Raw genomic sequence first — 21,605 nt, forward strand, 5'->3', positions numbered from 1 at the left:
TATCAAGTGAAAAGATGAAGAAGAGGCTCATGTTTAAATGCGAGAAGAGATTTTTACTTCAGGTGATGAGACAGAGACAGATGTGGATAAATGATGCTGATAAATAAGTGAGAACTCGTGTCCTATTGTAAACTTTTCAGATGTTTCAGTAATGTTTTTTTCCATAAGTAGATTAGGTTATAAATGTAGAGGAAGGGGAGTTAACCAGATTTTAAAATGCTTTAACTTTTTAACTTGTGGTCAAGATAAACATTTCAGTTTAGGAAAGCCTGTAGTTTTCAGAAATATATGTAGAAATATAAAGGTGAAGGATTTTCCCAGGCTGCCCCACACACATGATTCCTGGTTTAAAAGCATCTCTAAACATTACAACCTTTAACTGTTAACACACAAGAAAGTACTGAAGTGTTAATCCTTTAAGGCTTCGCCTTGCTGGTTCATAAAACTCATAAGATGATCACATGGATGTTTTTGTCCCCATTTCTTTCCCCTGCAGACTCATTTAAAGCTCCTCAGAGATCAGTGGAGAAGCCCTTCAGACTCTGCGTGTCAGACGTCTTTAAAGGTCAGCGACATCAATCCACCCTCACTAAACCAACCACACACTTCTTAACCTTTTTAACAGTGACCGTAAGGGTGCTTTCACATAGGCAGGGTTTAGTCTGTTTGAACTGAACCCTGGTGTGTTTCCTCACCTGTGCTGTTTGTTTAGGCAGGTGAGAAAACATCAGTCGAATTCAGATGCAGATTTAAACAACCGGTTCGAGAGCGTCTGAGAATCTAACCTCTCAGTTCAATTGCAGTGAGAAAGTGATTCAACTCTGAGTCAGCCCCACTGCAGGAAGTGAATCAAACATGCCGTGTGTTATTTGTAGATACGAGCTGCTAAATTGCAGCTTGAGACGCAAACTGAGCAGAGCTGTAGCGCTGCAGGAATGCCGTGCGATCCGGATGATTGGGCCGACAAACAAAAAGAGAAAATAAACGCTGGATGCGATGTGTGACAAAAAAATATCAAATCAAGATAGTTGAAGATATTTCTGCGACACACGATATATATCACGATATTTAGTTTTGCGAACAAACTGCTGACACAACTGTAGTGTGTGTTTTTTTTGAAATTGTAAAATACTGAATTGATCATACTGTTATTTAATGTCTACAAAAATAAATGATCTGACACTGAAAAGAAATAAATAAAACTTAAATTTAAAAACATTGGTCAACTTTAGCAATTTTACCATGTTAAAGATACAAAGATAACATCTGATCAGCAGCTTATTGCATTTGTTAATTTAAATAAATAAATAAATAAAAATATATTGTGATACCTGCAATCTCTCATCATTTATTACAGTATCAGTATAATATCATGTTATTGCTCGGCCCATTTATTTCTGACCCACAAAACAAACCAAAGAGCAAACAAAGCAGTATGTCAGTTTCACTTTGATTCTGATCAGGCAAACAGGTTAATAGGTGTGAAAGTGCTCTTAAGGTAATTTATTGCAGCTCACACCTTTTCTTGCATTGGCTATATTTCGGCACCTTCTTGCATTTTGCACACTGTAGATTCATTTAAAAAGCACTACCCTTAACATTTCACATATAGTGTCGCAGCATATCATATTAGTCATTCACACCCATCACCCTGTTCTCACCTCTCAGTTCTTTTTTTTTTTTCCATTCCCAGGGTTTCTGAGGTAGAGGCAGGCCTGGCATGAAATGTTTTTTGTAAATGAAGATGACTGAACTTTAAAAATTGTGAAAGTGTGAGATCAAGCTGGAGGTCCTAAGACTTTTTGAGACTGCGATCTGGATAAAGAGTGCACCAATGAGTGCAGAAATTTCTAGAACTTTCCAAATACTCCAAAACAGTTTGGTGGCTTGGTTTTGCTTCTTTTCTTTTTGTGCTGCAGTGAGTGACATGAACTTTCATTATGCGTTAGCAACATTAGCTATGCAGCTCCAGTTCAAAACTATACAAGCAAATAGACACCAGATGTTCCCTGGCTGATGGGCTTCATTTGTGGTTAATAAGAAGTGATCTAAAGGTTTTTTTCCCCTGAACTTTACTTTAATGTTGGCTTGGCGTCAATAATAACATTCACAGACTGTGTGATGTATGCTTTCAGATCAGGGTTCTGGCTTCTGTGTGACGGGGAAAATCGAAGCTGGCTTCATTCAGACGGGAGACCGAGTGCTGGCCATGCCTCCCAACGAGACCTGCACTGTGAAAGGTAATGCTCTAGACACAGTGACCTGCGTGTGTGTGTTAAATTCAAAATGTTCACCTTGACTGTTAGAGCGGGAAAAAAAGTTGTTGTTTTTCAGCTCATGGCTCATATTATAGAAATGTAATAGTGCCCTCTTGTGGTAGCTCATAGATTAGACATGCTTCCTGTTTGTCTCTCTGTGCAGGTATCACTCTTCATGATGAGCCGTTAGACTGGGCAGCCGCCGGTGACCACGTCAGTCTGACTGTCACAGGGATGGACATCATAAAGATCAAGTGAGTTTTTTTCATCATAAAGATATTGTGGTTTTTTTTGGGGAATGAGTATCAATGTCACAGGAGTTGACTCGAATCTACAAGAATCTATTTTAGTTTTCTATTTTATTTCATTATATTCTGCTTTTATTATATTCTGTTTTATTATGTATCACTGTTGCACTGTGGGACGAGGCACTAAAGAAAAACATTTCACTACATTAATGCACGTCATATGTATGTAATAATACACAATACCTCATGTATGTAATATGTATATGACAAATAAAGAACCTTGAACCTAGTCGGGATATCCTGAAAACACATGACAAAATGGGAACATGGGAATATTCTTGGGAATATTAATAAGGGACTGTTGAGCCACTGAGCCACTATTGAGCATATTGGTATTGTATATGCACATTAAATTATCCAAACCCGACCCCAGCATTACACTTACAGTTCGGCCTCTGTTGTTCCTTTTTCTGAGAATCCCTTTTCTGTCTAAGAGGCTAGCAAATTTGGGTTTATTAAGGGCTTCGGTGTGAAATTGTTCTTATAATTTTCAGTGTATTATATTTTTGCCTAATTTTTAAGGCTATTCACTTATTAGAAGTTTAGTAAACATTAGTCAGGAGATTGATCTTCAGATTATCAGTGTTTGGAGTATCTTCAGATTAGCTTTTTCTCCAACATAAATGTAACTTCAGAAAATCTGTGCCAGCCCAATCCAAACATTTGAAATGCCTTGCTTGTGCAGAGATGTGAGAAGCAGATATACGAGTAAAGCAGGCCTATGGCAGGCTGAGCCTAGGACTATATTCGCCTCTGACCTTGGTGTGTTCTGTCACAGAGACCCACCATACAAGAAATAAGTTGTACATCACCTTCAGAGATAGCCATAAACCTATACTGCTAAATGTATACGGTTAAACTGATACCTCAGATTTTTCAACATCTGCACATGTGTACATATAATCGGACAGTGAAGAGCTGCAGCAGAACCAGTAAACACCACAGACTTCACAGCTCAAAGAATGATAGCTGTATGGTGTATTTTGCAACTGTTTTAGAAAATGCCAGTAAAGCGAATCCATGTGAACGGAAATCATGGCAGGATGATTAAATTTTACTTCCTGATTTCACTACACCCTTCTTCTTTGGTGGGTTACTTGAAAGTGACTGTTCAGTTGTACATGTCATGTATTTAAAAATAAATCTGACCACTGAGTGCCTCGTGTACACCCAGAGATCTACACATTATCATTAAAGAAAGCAGTTTTTCTTTTCCCATACCAATCCCGATGCCGAAACCTTGTCAGTATCAGCCGAAACGGACACCCATCCTGTATCGTTTTCTTTAAAAACTGCTAAGCTTTTAAGGGTTTTTTTTTAATAATGAAGGACTTCACAGTTAAACTCTTTAACACAAAAATCACTTACATATAATAATATAAATATAATAAAGCATTAATATAATAAAATCAGTCCTAACAAAAGAAAAGACCGTCAAGTCTCTTTATATGTAAACATCTCCAGTTCCAAAAATGTATTCCTTTGCCAATTCCAGTTCCAATTTTTGCCAATTATTTCAGGATCTGATATCCGATATGTTTTCTCCAATATCCAGTCCTCCGTTTTCTGCTGGTACGACTTTTGTGTACCCAATTCATTTTAACAGATAATTTGAATTTTTGTTTTTAGTCTTCTGATGAAAATAGATAAGTGTAATCATAGTTTAGTCATTGTTGTTTGTTTTAGTATTGATCTAGTTGAAGAAACCTAAGAAAAAACAGCTATTTTAAGTTTTTCTCATCACTAATTAATCCCTTTTAAAGTTTCACTTTTGTCCATTTGACCATTTCTGACATTTTTGCGATAAATGTTGTTACACTTCGTCATATATTTTGAGGGGTGAATTATTTAGTTATTTAATTCACATGAGTTTGTAATTTTTCACATTCGCACTGTTACTCTTGTTCTCTTTCTTTAGTGTTGGCTGTGTGTTCTGTGACCCCAAGGAGCCCATTAGGGCCTGCACTCGTTTCCGAGCCAGAATCTTGCTGTTTAACATTGAAGTGCCAATAACACAAGGCTTCCCTGTGAGTTCTCACTATCATTTTAGCAAACACACAGTTTTAAGTGCCTTGTTGTATTATTTGCATTTGAGCTATCTATGTGCATAGTGCAGAGTTTCAAACTGTGTGTGTATTTCTGATTCTCAGGTTCTGTTGCACTACCAGACAGTGAGTGAGCCTGCCACCATCAGAAAGCTCGTCAGTATATTACACAAAACCAGCGGCGAGGTTCTGAAAAAGAAACCAAAGTCAGTATGTTAGAGGCATTTGAGTTTGTGATACCAACATGCAGCTGTTAAGCGTCTTAATTAGGGCCTGATAATGACTTTAGTGAGATAAAACTTCTGATTAATCACCTGCATAATTAGCTACAGTTCTTTATTGTGTTCGGCTGTTATTCGAAATCACATTCATCAATCAAACTTTTCCTACTGAACATACTGTATAAAGAGATGTTACTGATGCTTTATACATGGTTTCCACTGATGCCAGTTATTTCATGGGGCCTTTATATTAGTCAGTTTTTCTCATTTGGGCCTGATTTATAATCTTAATGTATCTCGTTTCTTTTATTACCTTTTTCAGTATCACCAGTTGCTTGCAAAACATATTGTCCCTACATGGAAAAGTACTAGGGCTAATGCACTGTGTTTATTTAAGAAAATGTGTAAAGTAATGTAGAAGTCTGATTATGATGTTTTGTGCAGTGATGCTACATTTTACAAAAAAAAAAATCATGTTGCCACTAGGGGTTGAGTTTTTTTTTTTTTTTTTTCCTTCTTCTTCTTCTTCTTATTCCCCTTTCCCCAGCGTGTCTGAATTGATGTAGGCATGTGAATGTTTTTCATAGTGAGTGATGTAGTTTAGACAAAAATAAGGAAATAAGCTTAGAATATGTTCATGTTTAATAAATGTGTTGTGTTGATAAAGTCTAAGGTAAGATCACTCTTGGTGCCGGTTGTCTCAGTGTTGTGTGTGTGTGTGTGTGTGTGTGTGTAGATGTTTGAGTAAAGGCCAGAATGCTGTGGTGGAGATTCAGACTCAGAGACCTGTGGCTCTGGAGCTCTATAAGGACTATAAAGAACTCGGGCGCTTCATGCTGCGTTATGTGGGTTCCACCATCGCTGCTGGGGTCGTCACAGAGGTATCTTTCTCACACTCATTCACTCTCACTCACTCACGCACTCACTCACATTTACTCACACTTACTCACTCACACTCACACAATTTCTCAGATTTACTCTCTCTCTCACTCATTCCCTCACACTGATTCACTCACACTCACTCACTCATTCACTCACACACTGATTCACTCACTCACTCACTCACTCACTCAAACTCTCGCGCTCTCTCTCTCCAAACCAAGTATCTGATATAATGTAGGTTATGAATAAATGTATTGTAAAGTGAATATAATGAGATCTATGGCAACAAGCTATGGCATTACATTACAGTAAGACATATATGCATGCTATTCCTCATACGGGCCACCAAGATGTGATAAAGCTTGTTTAAAGATCAGTCTTGTTAATCATGCACCAATGTTAATTACATTAATTACTTATAATACTATTTTATGATGTAATATTACCTAGCTGTAACACAAACACAGTCATCACTGTTGCATTCAGTCTTACTAAGCATTTCTGTCCCTTTGTAGATCAAAGAATAAACTGCAGCTGCACCCAGGTCCTTCAGAGCATGCTGACTGAACTGAGGAGCCACTGAACAGAAGTGCAATTCCACCCAGAAACTGGACGTCACACACAATCTCACACATTCATCCTAAACACAAGCTCATCCACATCCGCTCTCGTCTCTAACATGGGAAACACGTTCCGCCCAAAGGCTCGGTGTGTGCATGCCTTGGATTCCCTTCATTGTCTTACTAGTGGCTGTTTAACACCACACAAGCACAGTTTGTTTACATTGATGTTGTCCCTGATGAACAAACTGATAAAACAGTGTTCTGATTGTTTTATTATTTTATGTAGCTAAGTGTAAATCTTAATTTGACTAAAATCTGGTAGAAAAACAAAGGGCAATTCACCCTGGATGGGGTGAGATGTTTTTAGGGTGCATTTTTTTTTTTGAGGCTATTTATGAATTATTCATCAAGGGCTTTGGTATCACAGAACCAAATATGGTAATATGCATTGATATTTCAAAAAAACTTTCGCTTGGATCCATTGCTGCTGATAATCCTGTGGCTGAATGGAAATGAACAGCCTGCTCAGGCCTGCACTTGTGTTAAAAAAATGAATAAATAAAAAAAAACTACAATCTCCAACTGTGCACCAAACCTACAGTAACACTAAAGATCAGAGCCAGTAGAGACAGAGGGAGTTAAAAGTGGTTTAGAAGCACTTTGGTCAGGGTTCTCATGGGACAGTGGGGAGACTGGGAGCTGAAGCACCTGAAGAACCTGGCTGAACTGCTGAGAAGCTCTGGCAGCAGTGAAAATTATTTAAAGTGTTGTTTGGGTTTATTGAAGCTGAACTTGTTCAAACATCTGAATACTGCTTCAGTATGAAAATAAAATCATGAAAATGGCTGCACAACTCATCTGATTCTTTGTATGGTGCATAAATGAATCAATTAGTAGGAGTAAGCCATGTCATATAGACTATACATTGACCTAACTGTTCTACTTCACACACATTTCACCAAAAGTTTATCCTTTTTTTACTCAGCAAGTGAGAGAATTAAGACGAATGCGACTGCTGGATTACTAGGTGGATTACTAGGTGGACTACAAAATACTAGGTGATTAAGAATGCAAAGCTGCGTACTGTGTAATTTTGTGGCGTAAGGGATATTCTGAATGTTTAACAGATTTCCCATTGTATGGGTGTCTCAGCTATTATAGAAAGACATTAAAGTTTTACTAATATTGATATTTTTAAGACTAGGTTGAGACATTTCATAAAAACACATTTCTAAAAAATATACCCAGTGTGTGCCACTGTGTGTGCACTGTTCGTGTACAGTGCAATCCAAGCAGAGGACACAGTTTGTGCTTCTCTTCTTCCCCTTTCTTTTTTATGCCTCCACCACTTGGTTGTGGAAGCGTAGTGTTTTCGTGTTGTCCGTATGTCCGTCTCTGTGTCTGTCCAAGATTCATGTTAGTGCACTATCTCAAGAACAAGCAGTTGAATGTTTGTAGGATTTCTATGGAATTACCATCATCGTAACCAGCAAATGAACTGATGAGATTTTGGAATTGATCCAAACAGGGTCAAGGTCACAGCAAGGTCATCTATCTGAAATAGTTTTTCTTTAATAGCTTCCTTCCTGTTTGAAGTATAATTTTAAGGGTATTTGAGGCATAGAAAATTAGTAACAAGAAGGAATAGACTTGTTGGCAGCTGAGGACTCCATTGGCGTCGAGTTGTACTTGTTTAAACTTGAACATTATTATTAGGAAGCGTTTGAAAATGGCTGGATGAAAGGAAACAACAAAACTTCATGCTGGTAAAGTGAATAGTTTGTCAGTGCGTTTCAGAACCATATTCTTTTAAGTAAGAAAAATAACACAATGGGCCAGATGTGGTCGGAGGTGAAGCAGAAGTTGATTATTTTACAATAACATGTCCCAAAGTGTTATACCACAGTAATTTGCTAACAATGGCACTAGTTTATAAATTAAATAGCATAGCTTCAAACTTTTTATATGTTTATAGTTGTTGTCACTTACATTATAGTAGCTATAAACAGATGTTCCTTCATCATGTTATTGATAAACTGCAAAGTCTTTTGTCCTGAAGATTTTGCCATATTGCAAAACTTAGTTACAGCTTTATCTTTGACTGTTACGTAGGAATCCTTCCAAAAATGTTAAATAAACTTCATAAACTACTGACAAAAAAAAAAAACTTCTTCATATCAAAAATTACATGTTTTTATATGTTTATGTGGAGCATCTGCCATACAAGTCCCAGTGTTACTACAGAAACACACACCAAGGGCTGTGGTCCTTGACCTCAGTGAATGTTAATGCTTGTCTTAGCCATTTCAGTTGATTTTAAAACTACATACTGAACTGAAAACACCTACCATTTGTTGTGCATTGAAGTGCATTGAACCTTTTGTTAATTATTAAACCATTGATTATGAAATCACTCTGGATGAGTGAATCAGTGCAAAGCCAACTGTAGGTCCCTGGTTGCCAGATACAATTGATAGTTTAAATGCAACAATTATTCAAAATCCGTAAGAACCTTTGGTTGGTTTGGGTAAAGGTCATTTGTTCCCCCCTCTCCACATGAACGAATTAAATTGATGTCTTTGTTTCTGATGAATTTTTGAGTCTGCAGAAGAGTTATTAAATTGGAATTTTAACTGCTAACAGTGAGTTGGCAGTTTATATTGGTCATTTGTATCATGTGCACCTACATAGACGTGCACTTTGTAGGTGTACTATCTGTTGCTCTGTCACCACCCTCTACCCTGTGCAAATCCAGTCTACCCCAAAGCAAGCGATTCGGCCCTGCAGCCTTGAGCTCCCAGACACCATAATAAACTAGGGCTAAGAAATGAATGAAACAAACAGGTGAAATATATTCTGTGCCACGGCGGTACTGAATTCTCGAATCTTACTGGTCAGAAAGTATTGATTAATTTTCTCTAACATGAGTTCTGATAGTAGTTCCAGCTGCAAGGCAAATCTAATGGGACTTGGAGGGATGTGGCAGATGCTCCACATAATCTAAAGCTGATAATAAATGGATTAAAAAGTGTGTTGATATTTTAAAAAAAGAGTAATAGTTGATGTGGTGTTTTCTGTAAGGAGATGTTTATTTAACACTTACGGAAGGAGTCTCCAGTGTCAGCGCTTTGCAACAGTCAGTAATGTTTCCACCATGGGAACGTCTTCCAGTTTCTAAGTAACATAAGCTGCATTTTTTTTTTTTTTTTGATAACTGATAACAGAAACAAGCTTGTTCTGTGAATATTCCCCAACAGTTAAAAAGTATGGTGTGTTATTCATTAAGACATTAAATAAGCTATGAGGTGTGCTGGGTAACATTGATTGTTTTCCTATAACAGCATGTCCTGAAGTGTTTTATAGCTTACTTATGACCAGTAGTTTTGGTAGGTACTTGATGTGCACCACAAACTCGTGCACATCATCCTCCTGCCCAAATAAATATAATCACTAATCAAGGAGAAATCAGCACAATCTGGCAACATTGCCAGACGCCCAGAGCGCACGCGGGAGCAGCAGCCAGTGGCGCGCGATTGCTTACTGCTTCATCTTCGCACCGCGTGCTGCAGAATATTTGTGAGAAAAACCGACATGTCTGTGAGCCTCGTGCTGGAGAACTACATCGGAGGGAAGTTCGTGCCCTGCTCCAGGCACGTGGACTCATACGACCCGTCCACCGGAGAGCTGTACTGCAGAGTCCCGGACAGCGGCGCGGCTGAGGTGAGGAGCGCGCGCTGGGTGCACCTGAGCTCCACGATCTGTCCTGAAGACATTTAAATGCGCATGAGTCAGGGACAGAAATAATAATAATAGTAATAATAATTATAAAAAAAGAAAATGCACTGCAGGACAGAAATGATCAGGCAGTCTAATCTCGGTTTAGGCCACTGATGGTTGCATCTGTGATGATAAACTTGTGCAGTGATAGTCTATATGAGGAGTGATGGGTGACAAACCAGCCTGAGAGTTTAGCTGCTGATAAAATAAAAATAAAAATAAATATGCATTTACACAGTTGCATGCTCCAATTACTTCACGGATCGTGTATTTCACTCCTGACAAAGTGTCATGCATCTGTCAGGAGAGGAATATACGACCTGTCAAATAATACCTACAGGACTAATGCTTGCACGTGCACTGCAGTGTTTCCTAGCAGCACATGAATTACTGAAATGTGCCTCAGATACTTCATGGAGAAAAATAGATAGTCAGACTGATAGAATATGCAAATATAGACTTTATTAGGAGCAATTAAGCAATTATCCAATAAAACAAATTATCCAATCCAGTAAACAATTATTCAATCAGCCAATCATGTGGTAGTAGTACAATGCGTACAATCATGCAGATTCAGGTCATCTGAGCTTATTAATCTTTCTATCATACAACAGAACGAGGGAAAAAAGTGATCTCAGTGACTGCTTGTTGGTGTCAGTTGGGCTGGTTTGAGTATTTCATAAACTGCTGATCTCCTGCGATTTTCACACATAACACTCTCTAGAGTTTATACAGAATGGTGCGAAAAACAAGAAACATCCAGCGAGCAGCAGTTCTGTGGGTGGAAATGTCTTGTTTATGAGAGAAATCAGAGTAGAGTGTCCAGACTGGTTCAAACAGCCAGGAAATGCTATGATAATGCAAATAATCACTCTTTACAACCGTGGTGAGCAGAAAAGCATCAGCCAAGAACACAATCTGAGGCTACAGTGGGTACAGGCTCTGAGCAGTTGTAGATTAAAAAAGCATCTCTTGGTCTTTTTAAAATCTTCACCGTGCCAGTTTAGGTGAGCCTGTGCCCATAGTCCTCCTGTTAGCTCAGACTAGTCTGGCCATTCTCTGACCGCTCTCAGGAGCAGCTGTAAGAGCAGATGACTCAGTATGACTGAAACCATCTACCGTGATCTGCTTAACACCTATCAGCGCCTGTGTGGAAGAAAGAGGCTGTTTTTTTAAAGAGAAAAGAGGCAGGTTTATTAAAGAGTTTTCTGCTCTGGAGTCATGACTATGCATTTCAGTCAGGTGCACTTTGCCCTTATCATCCCAGAGATAATGATTAAAAAGTAGCTGGAGTCTGTGCTCAGAGTTCAACCACAACCAAATGAGAGAAACATGCTCTAAGTCACTGGAACACAAAGTCAACTTAAAACAATTTTTATAACAATATTACTCAGTTGTAACTAAATGAATCTATTTGTATGTACATAATTAGATCTATATAATAAATATTAATTATATAATTAAATAACAAATTCGAAATAGGTCCAGAATTTGCATGTATTATATATTATTAATATTTAATACAGTGAATGTGTACTTTGAGGATTAAATTCTACAGTATATTTAGATACAAAGTCCTGTACTATATCATATACTCTACACAATCTGTGTATGTACATATTAGATGGAGTAGAACGTATATTGGTGTTTATTGCGATACATACTGCATTTGTAATGTGTGGACACTACAGGGTGTCTAAAAAGTCAGCAATCAATGACAAAATACTACATATACTTAATTTTGTATGTATTATTTATAACATATGCTCTACATGTTTTTGAGGATTTTGCTCAACATACTCCCATTGCTTCCTGATTTTTTTTTTTTTAGGACAAACTGTATATGGCTAAAAGTTTGTGGACACCTGACCATCACACCTATATGTGCTTGCTGAAAATCCCATTCCAGATTTAGTCCCCTTTTGCTGTTATAATAAGCTCCACTCTTCTGGGAAGGCTTTCCACTAGATTTTGGAGAGTGGCTATGAGGATTTGTGTTCATTCAGCCACAACCATGAGTGAGATCAGGCACTGATGTTGTGTGAGGAGGTCTGGGGTTCAGTCGGTGTTCCAGTTCATCCCAGTGTTCAGTGGGGTTGAGGTCAGGGCTCTGTGCAGGACACTCGAGTTCCTCTACTCCAACCTTGGCAAACCATGTCTTCATGGAGCTCACTTTGTGCACAGTGGCACTGTCATGCTGGAATAGGTTTGGGTTCTTGGGTTTAGATAATTTTGTGTTTCCGACGTGGTGGCAAAAGTTTGGGGAAGAACCACAAATGGGGGTGATGGTCAGGTGTCCACAAACTTTTGCCCATATAGTGTATTATTAATGTTTATGTCTTTATTTCCAATATACAGTACATGCAAACTTTGAGGACATCCTACACTGTATTTGAGTATACACATTTCAGGACAGAATCCCATATTATAGCATATACTCTACACACTCTGAATTTGTAATGTGTGTATAATGCATCAGGATATAACTATATAACTTTTCATATATGCACACAGGTGATTTAACATCAGATGACTGCAGTATAATAACTGTTCAGTGCAAATATTCATTGCCTCTATGCCACTGCAAAAAAATGGTCATAGGCTATTCTTAGGTAATATACACTTCAAGCTTTTGTGGCATAAACACAAAATTGTGTGTGTGTGCACGTGCTTGTGGAATTAAAGGTGGAGGCAGCAGTGAAGGCTGCTAAAGAAGCGTTTCCTGGCTGGTCAGCCAAGAGTCCAGAGGAAAGAGCTCGGGTTCTGAATAAACTTGCTGATCTGATCGAAGCTCGTCTGGAGGATTTTGCTCAAGCAGAATCTAAAGACCAGGGTAATACTACACACATATAATTTTTGTGCTATATTCTTGAGACATACAGTATCTAAAGTGGGTTTAACTTGGGAAATTGTGTGTGTATATATATATGTATATATATATATATATATATGTTACAAAATTTACAAAGCTTTTTCAACTCATCAACCATTTTCCCTTGCACCGATGCATGTTATTAATATTCATAAACCAGGCCTCAGTGTTAATTAATATTCATTAGCTGTTATGTTGCAGTAGCATAGCCCAAGTCTGTCTCACATGAACAAGCGATGTAATAGGGTATCACAGTCAGTATGGCAATCAGTGTGTCTACACTACACAAGCTGAAACACTGACGTAGACACGTGTAAAAAATAATCCCGGTTAAATTGAATGATAGCAAACAGTGACCTACATACGACTTTTCAGAAGTCTAGAAGGTTTTGCTCAATGAGAACCAAACAAATGTGTCCTAAGCCTTTTAAAGAAACATCTTTCGAATTTATGACCAGTCAAGTTCATAGATTTCATATTAAAAATGAGATTTACGGTGCAGAAGGACTGCTTCAATATATATATACTTCAAAAACATGGGGCCAATAGTGGGAGCAGAATTATTTCATACAGATTTGTCGTTGTTTTCTTTCCACCATTCCTCCATCCATCACCACCTCTTTTCTAACTCAGGGAAGACGATAAGCTTTGCCCGAAATGTCGACATCCCACGTGCCTTGTACAACTTCCGATTCTTCGCTTCGTCCATCCAGCACCACACGACTGACTGCAGTCAGATGGACCACATGGGCTGCATCAATTACACTGTGCGCTGCCCTGTAGGAGTGGGTAAGTGTATACCTGTGTGTGTTTATGTGTGAGAGTGAGAGATGGAGGGAGATTATATTAGACTCTTGTTTTCTCACAGCTGGACTGATCAGTCCTTGGAACCTGCCTCTGTATCTCCTTACCTGGAAGATCGCTCCTGCTGTGGCATCAGGGAACACGGTGGTGGCCAAACCCAGTGAGATGACCTCAGTCACAGCCTGGATGATGTGCAAGCTGCTGGAGGAGGCTGGTGAGGAGTGTGTGTGTGTGTGAGCGTGTGTGTGTGTGCATGTGTAGTTAAGGTCCAATTGATATATGTTGCTCAGTAAAAAAAAACAAAAACATCTCATTAGTAGAAATCACTGATAAAATTGTTGCAATGACAATATACAGTAGGCTGTATTCAAATATTATGCAGGAAAAATGTAGTCATTTGAGCAACCAACAAACAGTGTGGGACACTAGGGGGCGCTAATCACTCTCAGAGCGCTTAATCTTAAGTGTTTGAATGTCTGTGGCACAGTCAGGTTGACAAGGTTGAAACGTTAGACAGCTTTCCACACTCTGGAGGCTTAGTGTACTTTAAATGGATTGCTGATGAGTGAGAGTTTTGTTTTTATACCACAGCGTTGTTGGTTCATTTTCCTCACAGGTTTATATTAACACACTTGTTCTAATATGTTATTGTTTCTATAGTAACTTACACAGGTACTTGTATGGTGAATTTCTGGGAGGAGTCTCCAGTGTCAGCATGTTCTAAGTAAAGCCATAAGTTTAAGTTTTCTGACATGGAACAAAAGGAGTTTACGGTTTGTGGTTTCTCTGTAACATGACAAGCTGGATTATTTTGTCTCGTTAACTTCAAGAGAGAGAAAAAAGAGAGGCCGGTGAGGGAAACAACTATTTATAGCTGCTATAACACAAGTGATAACAGGAACTTATTCCAAATTGATGTTCCAAAACATGGACAACTATAAGGTGATAAAAGTATGATGTGTCATTATATAATGAACGTAAAAAAAAAGAATTGTGGGCAAATTGTTGTGGTATAAAAGGAATAAAACACTGTTGTGTGTTCTTATAGGAAAATAATCCACTTCTGAGTGGTAACAGTAATTCCACTTTGTGTCGGGTCACATCACACCATTCCATCATTAATTATTTTCCTATAACAGCACATCTCTAGTATTTTATTCCTTACATAATTACTAATATTGACAAGTGACTTGTATTTCTATTTATGTTATTTGAGAATTAAACAATCAGCAAGTGCCAGTTTAAGTAAAATGATCTGTGTGTGCTTGATTTTTGACCACGTTAAACGATATCAGTTGATATCATTGTCTGAATTTTAGTATCGGTAGTTTAGAATTAGCATTAATATCATGCTTATCTGCAATTTTTTATGTTTACAAGCTGTTGTTTTAAATAATAATTTAGATTTTGATGCATAGTTTTTGCACTCCTGCTTCCTCTTCACCTTATTCTTCAGTGTATGTTTAGGTATCTGTATGTAATATCTCAATGTGTGTGTGTGTGTGTGTGTGTATAGGTTTCCCACCAGGAGTTGTGAATGTAGTGTTCGGCACAGGTCCGCATGCAGGCGATGCCCTCGTGTCTCACCCAGATGTGCCATTAATTTCATTTACTGGTAGCACGGCTACAGCTCGAGTGATAACCGAGCGCAGCGCCCCCTACTGCAAGAAACTCTCTCTAGAGCTCGGGGGGAAAAACCCAGCCATCGTGTTTGCCGATGCTGACCTCGAACAGTGCATCAGCACCACCGTGCGCTCCAGCTTCTCCAATCAGGTGAGCTCTCTTACTCTGCTCAGCCAATCAGATCACTCTTTTACTCCAGGCTACCAATCAGAAACCCCATGTAGTAATGATGATACAATAGTAATATCTATATTACAATACCTAATTTAGCACTTTATTAGGGATGTAAAAATGCATTGTGATAGGATGCAAAAATTAAATTTGTGAAAATGTGCAATTCACATTGTGTATATGAGCGTTCTGTTAATTATGTATTAATGCAATTGAACCATTTGAACACCAGATGTCCCACTCTGCACAACCCTTAGAGTTAAAATATATACAGAACACGCTGACATATAGCTCCGGATCACAAGGACCAACGCGCATTATAGGTTTTACAATTACACAACACAATGTTATAACAGTTAAAAAGAGCTCTTCAGTAGCTTTTAAACAACACCAGCCAATCTATGGTGCCCAAGAAAGAGGTTGTGGCATTTTAGCCGACTTTGGAGCTCTATTTCTGGTTTAAATGACACCTTAGAAGCTGTTATGGAGCTCATTATGTTTCAAAAAATCTTTCTCCATGGGTCCGAGGCTTCGTTTATTTAATCAAAATTTTGGGAGGCTCTATATTTATTTATTTTTAAGATACGGTGAACCTGTAGTATATTTTGTTTATAAAGTTTTATATAGACAAAAATGCACATTGTTTAGAATTGTTTATGATGCAGAAATTAAAAAAAGCCTTTTCAGTCATAATTTTTCATCATTCAAATTTTGTTCAAAATATTCTTAGAAACAAATTGAATAGAATTGTGAATCAAATCGAATTGTAACTGGAGTGAATCATACTTACTTAATACTGACTTAAAAGTTACTCAATATTGATGGCACAACAAAAAAGTGTTCTCCCTGTCGCTGGAAGATCGTGAGTTTGATGGGGGGAGCCAAGGGAGCACAACTTACCATGCTTTCTAGGTGGGAGGGATTGGCATGCTCTCTCTCCCCTGTCAATCAAAGCAACACTGGCCAATTGTGATCGTCTGTGAGCTGAAGTGTGTGGAAGAGGGCAGAATGGGAATTGGCTGGTGACCAAATTGGGAAGAAATTGAGGGAAAATCCTAATAAAAATAATAGTTTATAAATAGTAATCGAAATAAAGTTACAAAAACTCCTTGCTTGGGAATCATCCTGAGGTAGATGGGAGAATAAACAAGAGACAGAGGAATTGGGACATCACTAATATGACCGTTTTGTTGTTGTTTTTTTTTTTCAATTTACACCAGGCATTTGTAACACTGTTAGTCTCAGGTGAAAATGATCCCAGGATAACCTCTAATATAAAAGCATGCAGAAATACTATTTTTAGCCAAGCACCCAATATTTTAAAGAAATGTTTCACTTTTAATGATTTTTTAAAGAGCCATTTTGACCCAAGCTAAATTTGAGAGCAAAATCACATAAGACTTAAAATAAAGCAAGGCTACTTTGTCTATACTGAGATGTAACTTAGCCCTACGTATAATTGTTGTGAAAACTTTACATGGGTTTTGCTGAGAACTCAGCTGTCTCACGTTAGCGCTAATTTTAGCACCAATTCTCTGCAGACATTGTACTTTTAGCTACAGGCGGGTGATATGGCAAAAATCTCACCTCGTGATACATGAAGATGTTTTTACAATACGCAAGATGTATCACGATAATGAGGTTTGTTGAGGTTAGCCAACAAAATGCCAACTGAACTTCATTTTAAAAAGACATAATATTTATAAGAATAATCTATCAGGGAACGTGAGTGAAAATGAAAATAAACTGTACTTAAGTTGATAAAAAAAAAAGGACTTTATCATCCAATCAGTTGAGTTCTGAGTAAGAAAGTACTCATGACTGTACTGTACTAAGTGTTGCCACATGGAGGCGCTCATGGGCCATATAACTCTCATCTCTACCCTCTTTTCCCTCCTTAGGGCGAGATTTGTCTCTGTACCAGCAGGATCTTTGTGGAGCGGAGCATTTACCCACAATTCCTAGCAAAGTTTGTAGAGGCGGCTCGCCAGTGGAAAACTGGCGCGCCCTCTGACCCCTTGAACCACAATGGAGCGCTTGTAAGCAAGGAACACTTAAAGAAGGTCAGACAATGTCATAATTAAACTGTTATACTGAATTTAAACTTAAAATGTAGTTTATTCTCAGATGCAGACAGTTATACAGAAGACTGAATACTGAAGAGACATTTGGGTTTTTCATGGTTTCAAGGATGGGTAAAAATACACCAAACTTTTGTGATACGTAATTCAAAATACCTCCAAATGCAAATATAAAAAATAAGCTACATCTGTACTTTGAAATTATTCATTCTTTCATTCATTCATCTTCAGTAAGTGCTTTATCCTAGCGAAGGTCACAGTGGCTCCGGAGTCATTCCCAGGAACACTGTGTGTGAGGCACAACCTGGATGGGACGTCAGTGCATCGCAGGACACCATTCACATAAATTCACACACTCATTCACACCTATAGGCGATTTAACATAGCCAATCCACCCACTGGCATGTTTTAGGGAGGAAACTGGAGAACCTGGTGGAAACCCACATGGAAACAGAGAGAACATGTGAAACCATACAGACAGTAACCTGAGCTCAGGATCTTCCAGAGCTGTGTGACAACAACACTACAATGAAAATAGTACAATGAATTCAGTATTAGTAGTGTTATTTCAGTTGATAAAGATAATGTTGGCTATTTGTGGATGATTGTTGACTCTGACACTAACGCTAGCTAGCTATCCGCACACTTTGTCTGCACTAATTCATAAAAGATCAATCACTGATACTGTGTCATTGGTTTTTAAAATATTTTTGTCTCACATATGTTAACCTACTGTTATATTTGTCTTTCGTTTTGTTAGCAAGAGCTTAAAATAGCTAAAGTATCATAGCAGGATTCCCTGCTAGCTAGCATCCATCTTGCTAGCTAGCAAAAACGGATAGAAAATTGATAGTCTTAACATTAAAACATGTATTAAATGTTCAGTAAGTGAGGATTTTTACACCATGATGGATAGAAGTGAGTCGTTTCACACACTGTTAGGTCTCAAAGTAGATGTAGTACACTAAATTTTTATTTAATGCTCTTCCAGTTCCAGCAAACTGTTTAATTCATGGATAAATGTATGTAAACAATTTTCAATTTGCCACTGAAGATAACTATAAATAAGTGTTTTTTTTTTTTTTTTTTTTTTTTTTTTTTTTTTTTTTTTAGAAAGAGACAAATCTCAAGTTTCAAGCTCAAAGTCCAGAGCTTTGCCTCAGCCTGTAACATTTTTGTTTCCTCGAGGCAGTTTTATATCTGGAAAGAAAATTCCTCCACCTGACACCCACATTCCTTTAATAATTACTTTAGATTTCATAAGCAGTACTTTGCACTAGAAAAATGTGGAAAAGTTCAAAGGGTGTATTTATGCAAGCCACGGTACTGATTTTTCCATGACTGTGAAAACCAATTTTGTAATTTGTTTGTATTTTTCAAGTGCACGGACTGCTTAGATTAAAACTAACACCACCATATTTTACATGATGCTACATAACATCTCGGTTTGCCTGGCTGTTGTGTGTTTCAGGTCCGGGGTTATGTGGCTCTGGCGAAAGCTGAGGGAGCTCAGGTGCACTGTGGCGAGGGAGTCGATGATCTCACCCTCCCGCCCCGCAACGCATCTGGATACTTCATGCTGCCTACAGTGATCACAGGCGTTGCAGATTCCTCTGCTGTGATGCAGGAGGAGATATTCGGCCCTGTCACTTGTGTAACGCCTTTCGATACAGAAGAGGAAGTGATATCGCGGGCTAACGATGTGCGCTACGGTCTGTCCGCTGTGGTGTGGTCCAGAGACGTGGGTCGTGTTCACCGAGTCGCTCAGCAGCTGCAGGCCGGCTTAGTGTGGACCAACTGCTGGCTCATCCGAGATTTAAACCTGCCGTTCGGAGGAATGAAGCACTCAGGCATCGGCAGAGAAGGAGGGAAAGATTCCTACCACTTCTTCACTGAGGTTAAAAGTATTACTGTTAAGCACTGAGAGGTTGCAGGATAACACACTACCATTAAAGTGGCTTTATCTTAGTTTAACTCAGACGGTCAAAAATGCGTTATTTAAAAAATTAGACACAGTGTAATATTTCTGAATTTCCTGTTCACAAATTACTAGCTCTTTTTAAACCATAGTGATGCCTTATATAATATCACCTACTATATATTCTCTTTACACACAGGCTTAATTGTCCATTTTTATCAGCTAAACACTACAGCTTATCCTATTATCAAATATTATGGTATAAGACTTGCCACAAGCGCTTCAATACACATGTGTCCTTGACATGTTGTTCACATGATAAAAAAAACCTTTGACCTTTATAGTTAGATGTTTTAGAGAAATTGCATTTGATGGAATTGTATTAATTTGTAACAGATTAAATAAAAAGTGCACGGTGGTGATCGAGGTGGCAAATGATTATTTTCATTTTTCCTTTTTTTTTCAGTCATACAGCAGTATTCTGTGTGGACCAAACCATTCATTATGTCTTTCATTTCTTACCAAATGTAACATTTCTGCAAAATGTAATCATTCAAAAATCCTTTAAAAATTCTTGCATACATTTGCTACTCAAGGTTCAACACAAGCAAACCTGATTACATTCAAGTGGACCGAACCATACTGGTCAGAAGTTACGATCTAAATAAAAAAATACTATGTTTAACTAAATCGTAAAAAAAAAATATATTAAAATATATATCAAAGCCGCAGGACATTTCCTGGAATTACATTTGCGCTACCAGGATTGTAGAATTTTTTGAACAAATCATTATCACTCAAATTCCAGGTAAAGATAAAAACAAATGTCCTAAACTATGAGTAATAAACCTAACCAAATTTAATGTCATACCAAAATTTAACACCAACAAATTAATTGTAATATACTAGATATATACTAAAAGCTTTATTTAGTACTGTTTCCATTAAAATGTTTAACTCATGGATACGTGCATGTAAATGGTTTTCATCTTGCCTCTGAATATATGTTATATAATCTACAAAGAATTATAAACTAAATTATAACTAAATTATAGAAGAATTATAAACTAAATAAGCAGTTATAATCTAAAGTCCACACCTTTCCCTTAGCCTGTTTCCTTGAGGCCGGAATGAAAATTCCTCCACCTGACGCTCACATTCCTTTAATATTTACTTTAGATTTCATAAGCAATACTTTGCTCTCAATACACACCGGTGTGATACAGTGCTGTAATGAGGTTGCCAGGCTATCGCTTTCCCAAAGACTCATTGTGAGGCTGTGTGGGACGTTTAGCTGGGTGTGGGAACACACACACGGTCATACACACACACACATACACATGGTCATACACACAGACACTTCTTTCTGCACAAACTCACGTCCGTTCTGTGTTTCCCCTGTGCCAGAATGTTCTGTGTGTGAATCAGTCTCAAAGCTGGTGATCCTCTGTTTCATTTGTGACATTATACAGAGGTTTAGCTTACATCTACACACACACACACACACACACACACACACACATTTGTCTTACTATCCTAGTGAGGACCTTCCATTGACACAATTATTATGACTATACCTAAATCAAACCTCTAACCTTAACCTAACATGTGCTTGCCATGTTTCCTGTTAAAGTCCATCGCACCCTTGCACAACTTCCCAATTCAGCCATGAGAATGATTTCAATACGTTCTTATGTTTTTGTCAAAGGCATTCTTAAAGGCTATCTGAATAAAAAAATATTATAAATTCTATAAATTTTATTATAAAATCTTGGTGATATTCTTTGATTTATGAATGAGTAATGCCTTATAGATGAAATCTTCCCTTTAATAAATAAAAGAGAAAAGGAAACGTGTTGTGTTCAGTCACGTCCCCGAGCGTGACTGCATCCACACCCAGCTCAGAGTTTTTATTTTGACTTGATTGCAGCCGATGCCCACCCTACACCACGCACATACACCACAAACACACACACACACACACACACACACACCCACACACACACAGAAACAAAAAGTTGAAAAGTTAAGGGCTTGTTTCCCTTGGCATAGGTCCTGCCTGTGCTGCTGTGTGCTGAAAAT

General features: G+C 38.0%; 2 protein-coding genes and 1 long non-coding RNA gene across 4 annotated transcripts in view; 2 read left to right on the top strand and 1 right to left on the bottom strand.

The window, feature by feature from the left end:
• Window positions 1-7,130, top strand: part of hbs1l (HBS1-like translational GTPase) — a 42,046-nt gene extending 34,916 nt beyond the window's left edge. For both annotated transcript variants that reach the window (XM_026944928.3, XM_026944930.3), the window contains 7 exons: window positions 497-565; window positions 2,136-2,240; window positions 2,422-2,512; window positions 4,485-4,593; window positions 4,717-4,817; window positions 5,569-5,713; window positions 6,230-7,130. In XM_026944928.3, coding sequence (XP_026800729.1) covers window positions 497-565; window positions 2,136-2,240; window positions 2,422-2,512; window positions 4,485-4,593; window positions 4,717-4,817; window positions 5,569-5,713; window positions 6,230-6,241 — 632 coding nt within the window. In that variant the 3' untranslated portion in view covers window positions 6,242-7,130. The remainder of the gene's footprint in view (window positions 1-496; window positions 566-2,135; window positions 2,241-2,421; window positions 2,513-4,484; window positions 4,594-4,716; window positions 4,818-5,568; window positions 5,714-6,229) is intronic.
• A 2,630-nt stretch (window positions 7,131-9,760) lies between these two features.
• Window positions 9,761-19,947, top strand: aldh8a1 (aldehyde dehydrogenase 8 family, member A1). Its single transcript, XM_034311872.2, has 7 exons — window positions 9,761-9,997; window positions 12,740-12,887; window positions 13,560-13,715; window positions 13,795-13,944; window positions 15,247-15,503; window positions 17,426-17,587; window positions 19,077-19,947. The coding sequence occupies exons 1-7, from the start codon at window positions 9,869-9,871 to the stop codon at window positions 19,527-19,529; spliced, it is 1,455 nt and encodes a 484-aa protein (XP_034167763.2). The 5' UTR covers window positions 9,761-9,868; the 3' UTR covers window positions 19,530-19,947.
• The window catches only part of LOC113545645 (uncharacterized), a 31,624-nt gene continuing 27,615 nt past the window's right edge, over window positions 17,597-21,605 (bottom strand). Inside the window, exon 4 of the long non-coding RNA XR_008304139.1 lies at window positions 17,597-18,034. This is a non-coding gene — a long non-coding RNA (uncharacterized LOC113545645). The remainder of the gene's footprint in view (window positions 18,035-21,605) is intronic.

This window comes from Pangasianodon hypophthalmus, chromosome 16 (genome assembly GCF_027358585.1).
Source record: "Pangasianodon hypophthalmus isolate fPanHyp1 chromosome 16, fPanHyp1.pri, whole genome shotgun sequence".
Taxonomy (NCBI): Eukaryota; Metazoa; Chordata; class Actinopteri; order Siluriformes; family Pangasiidae; genus Pangasianodon; species Pangasianodon hypophthalmus.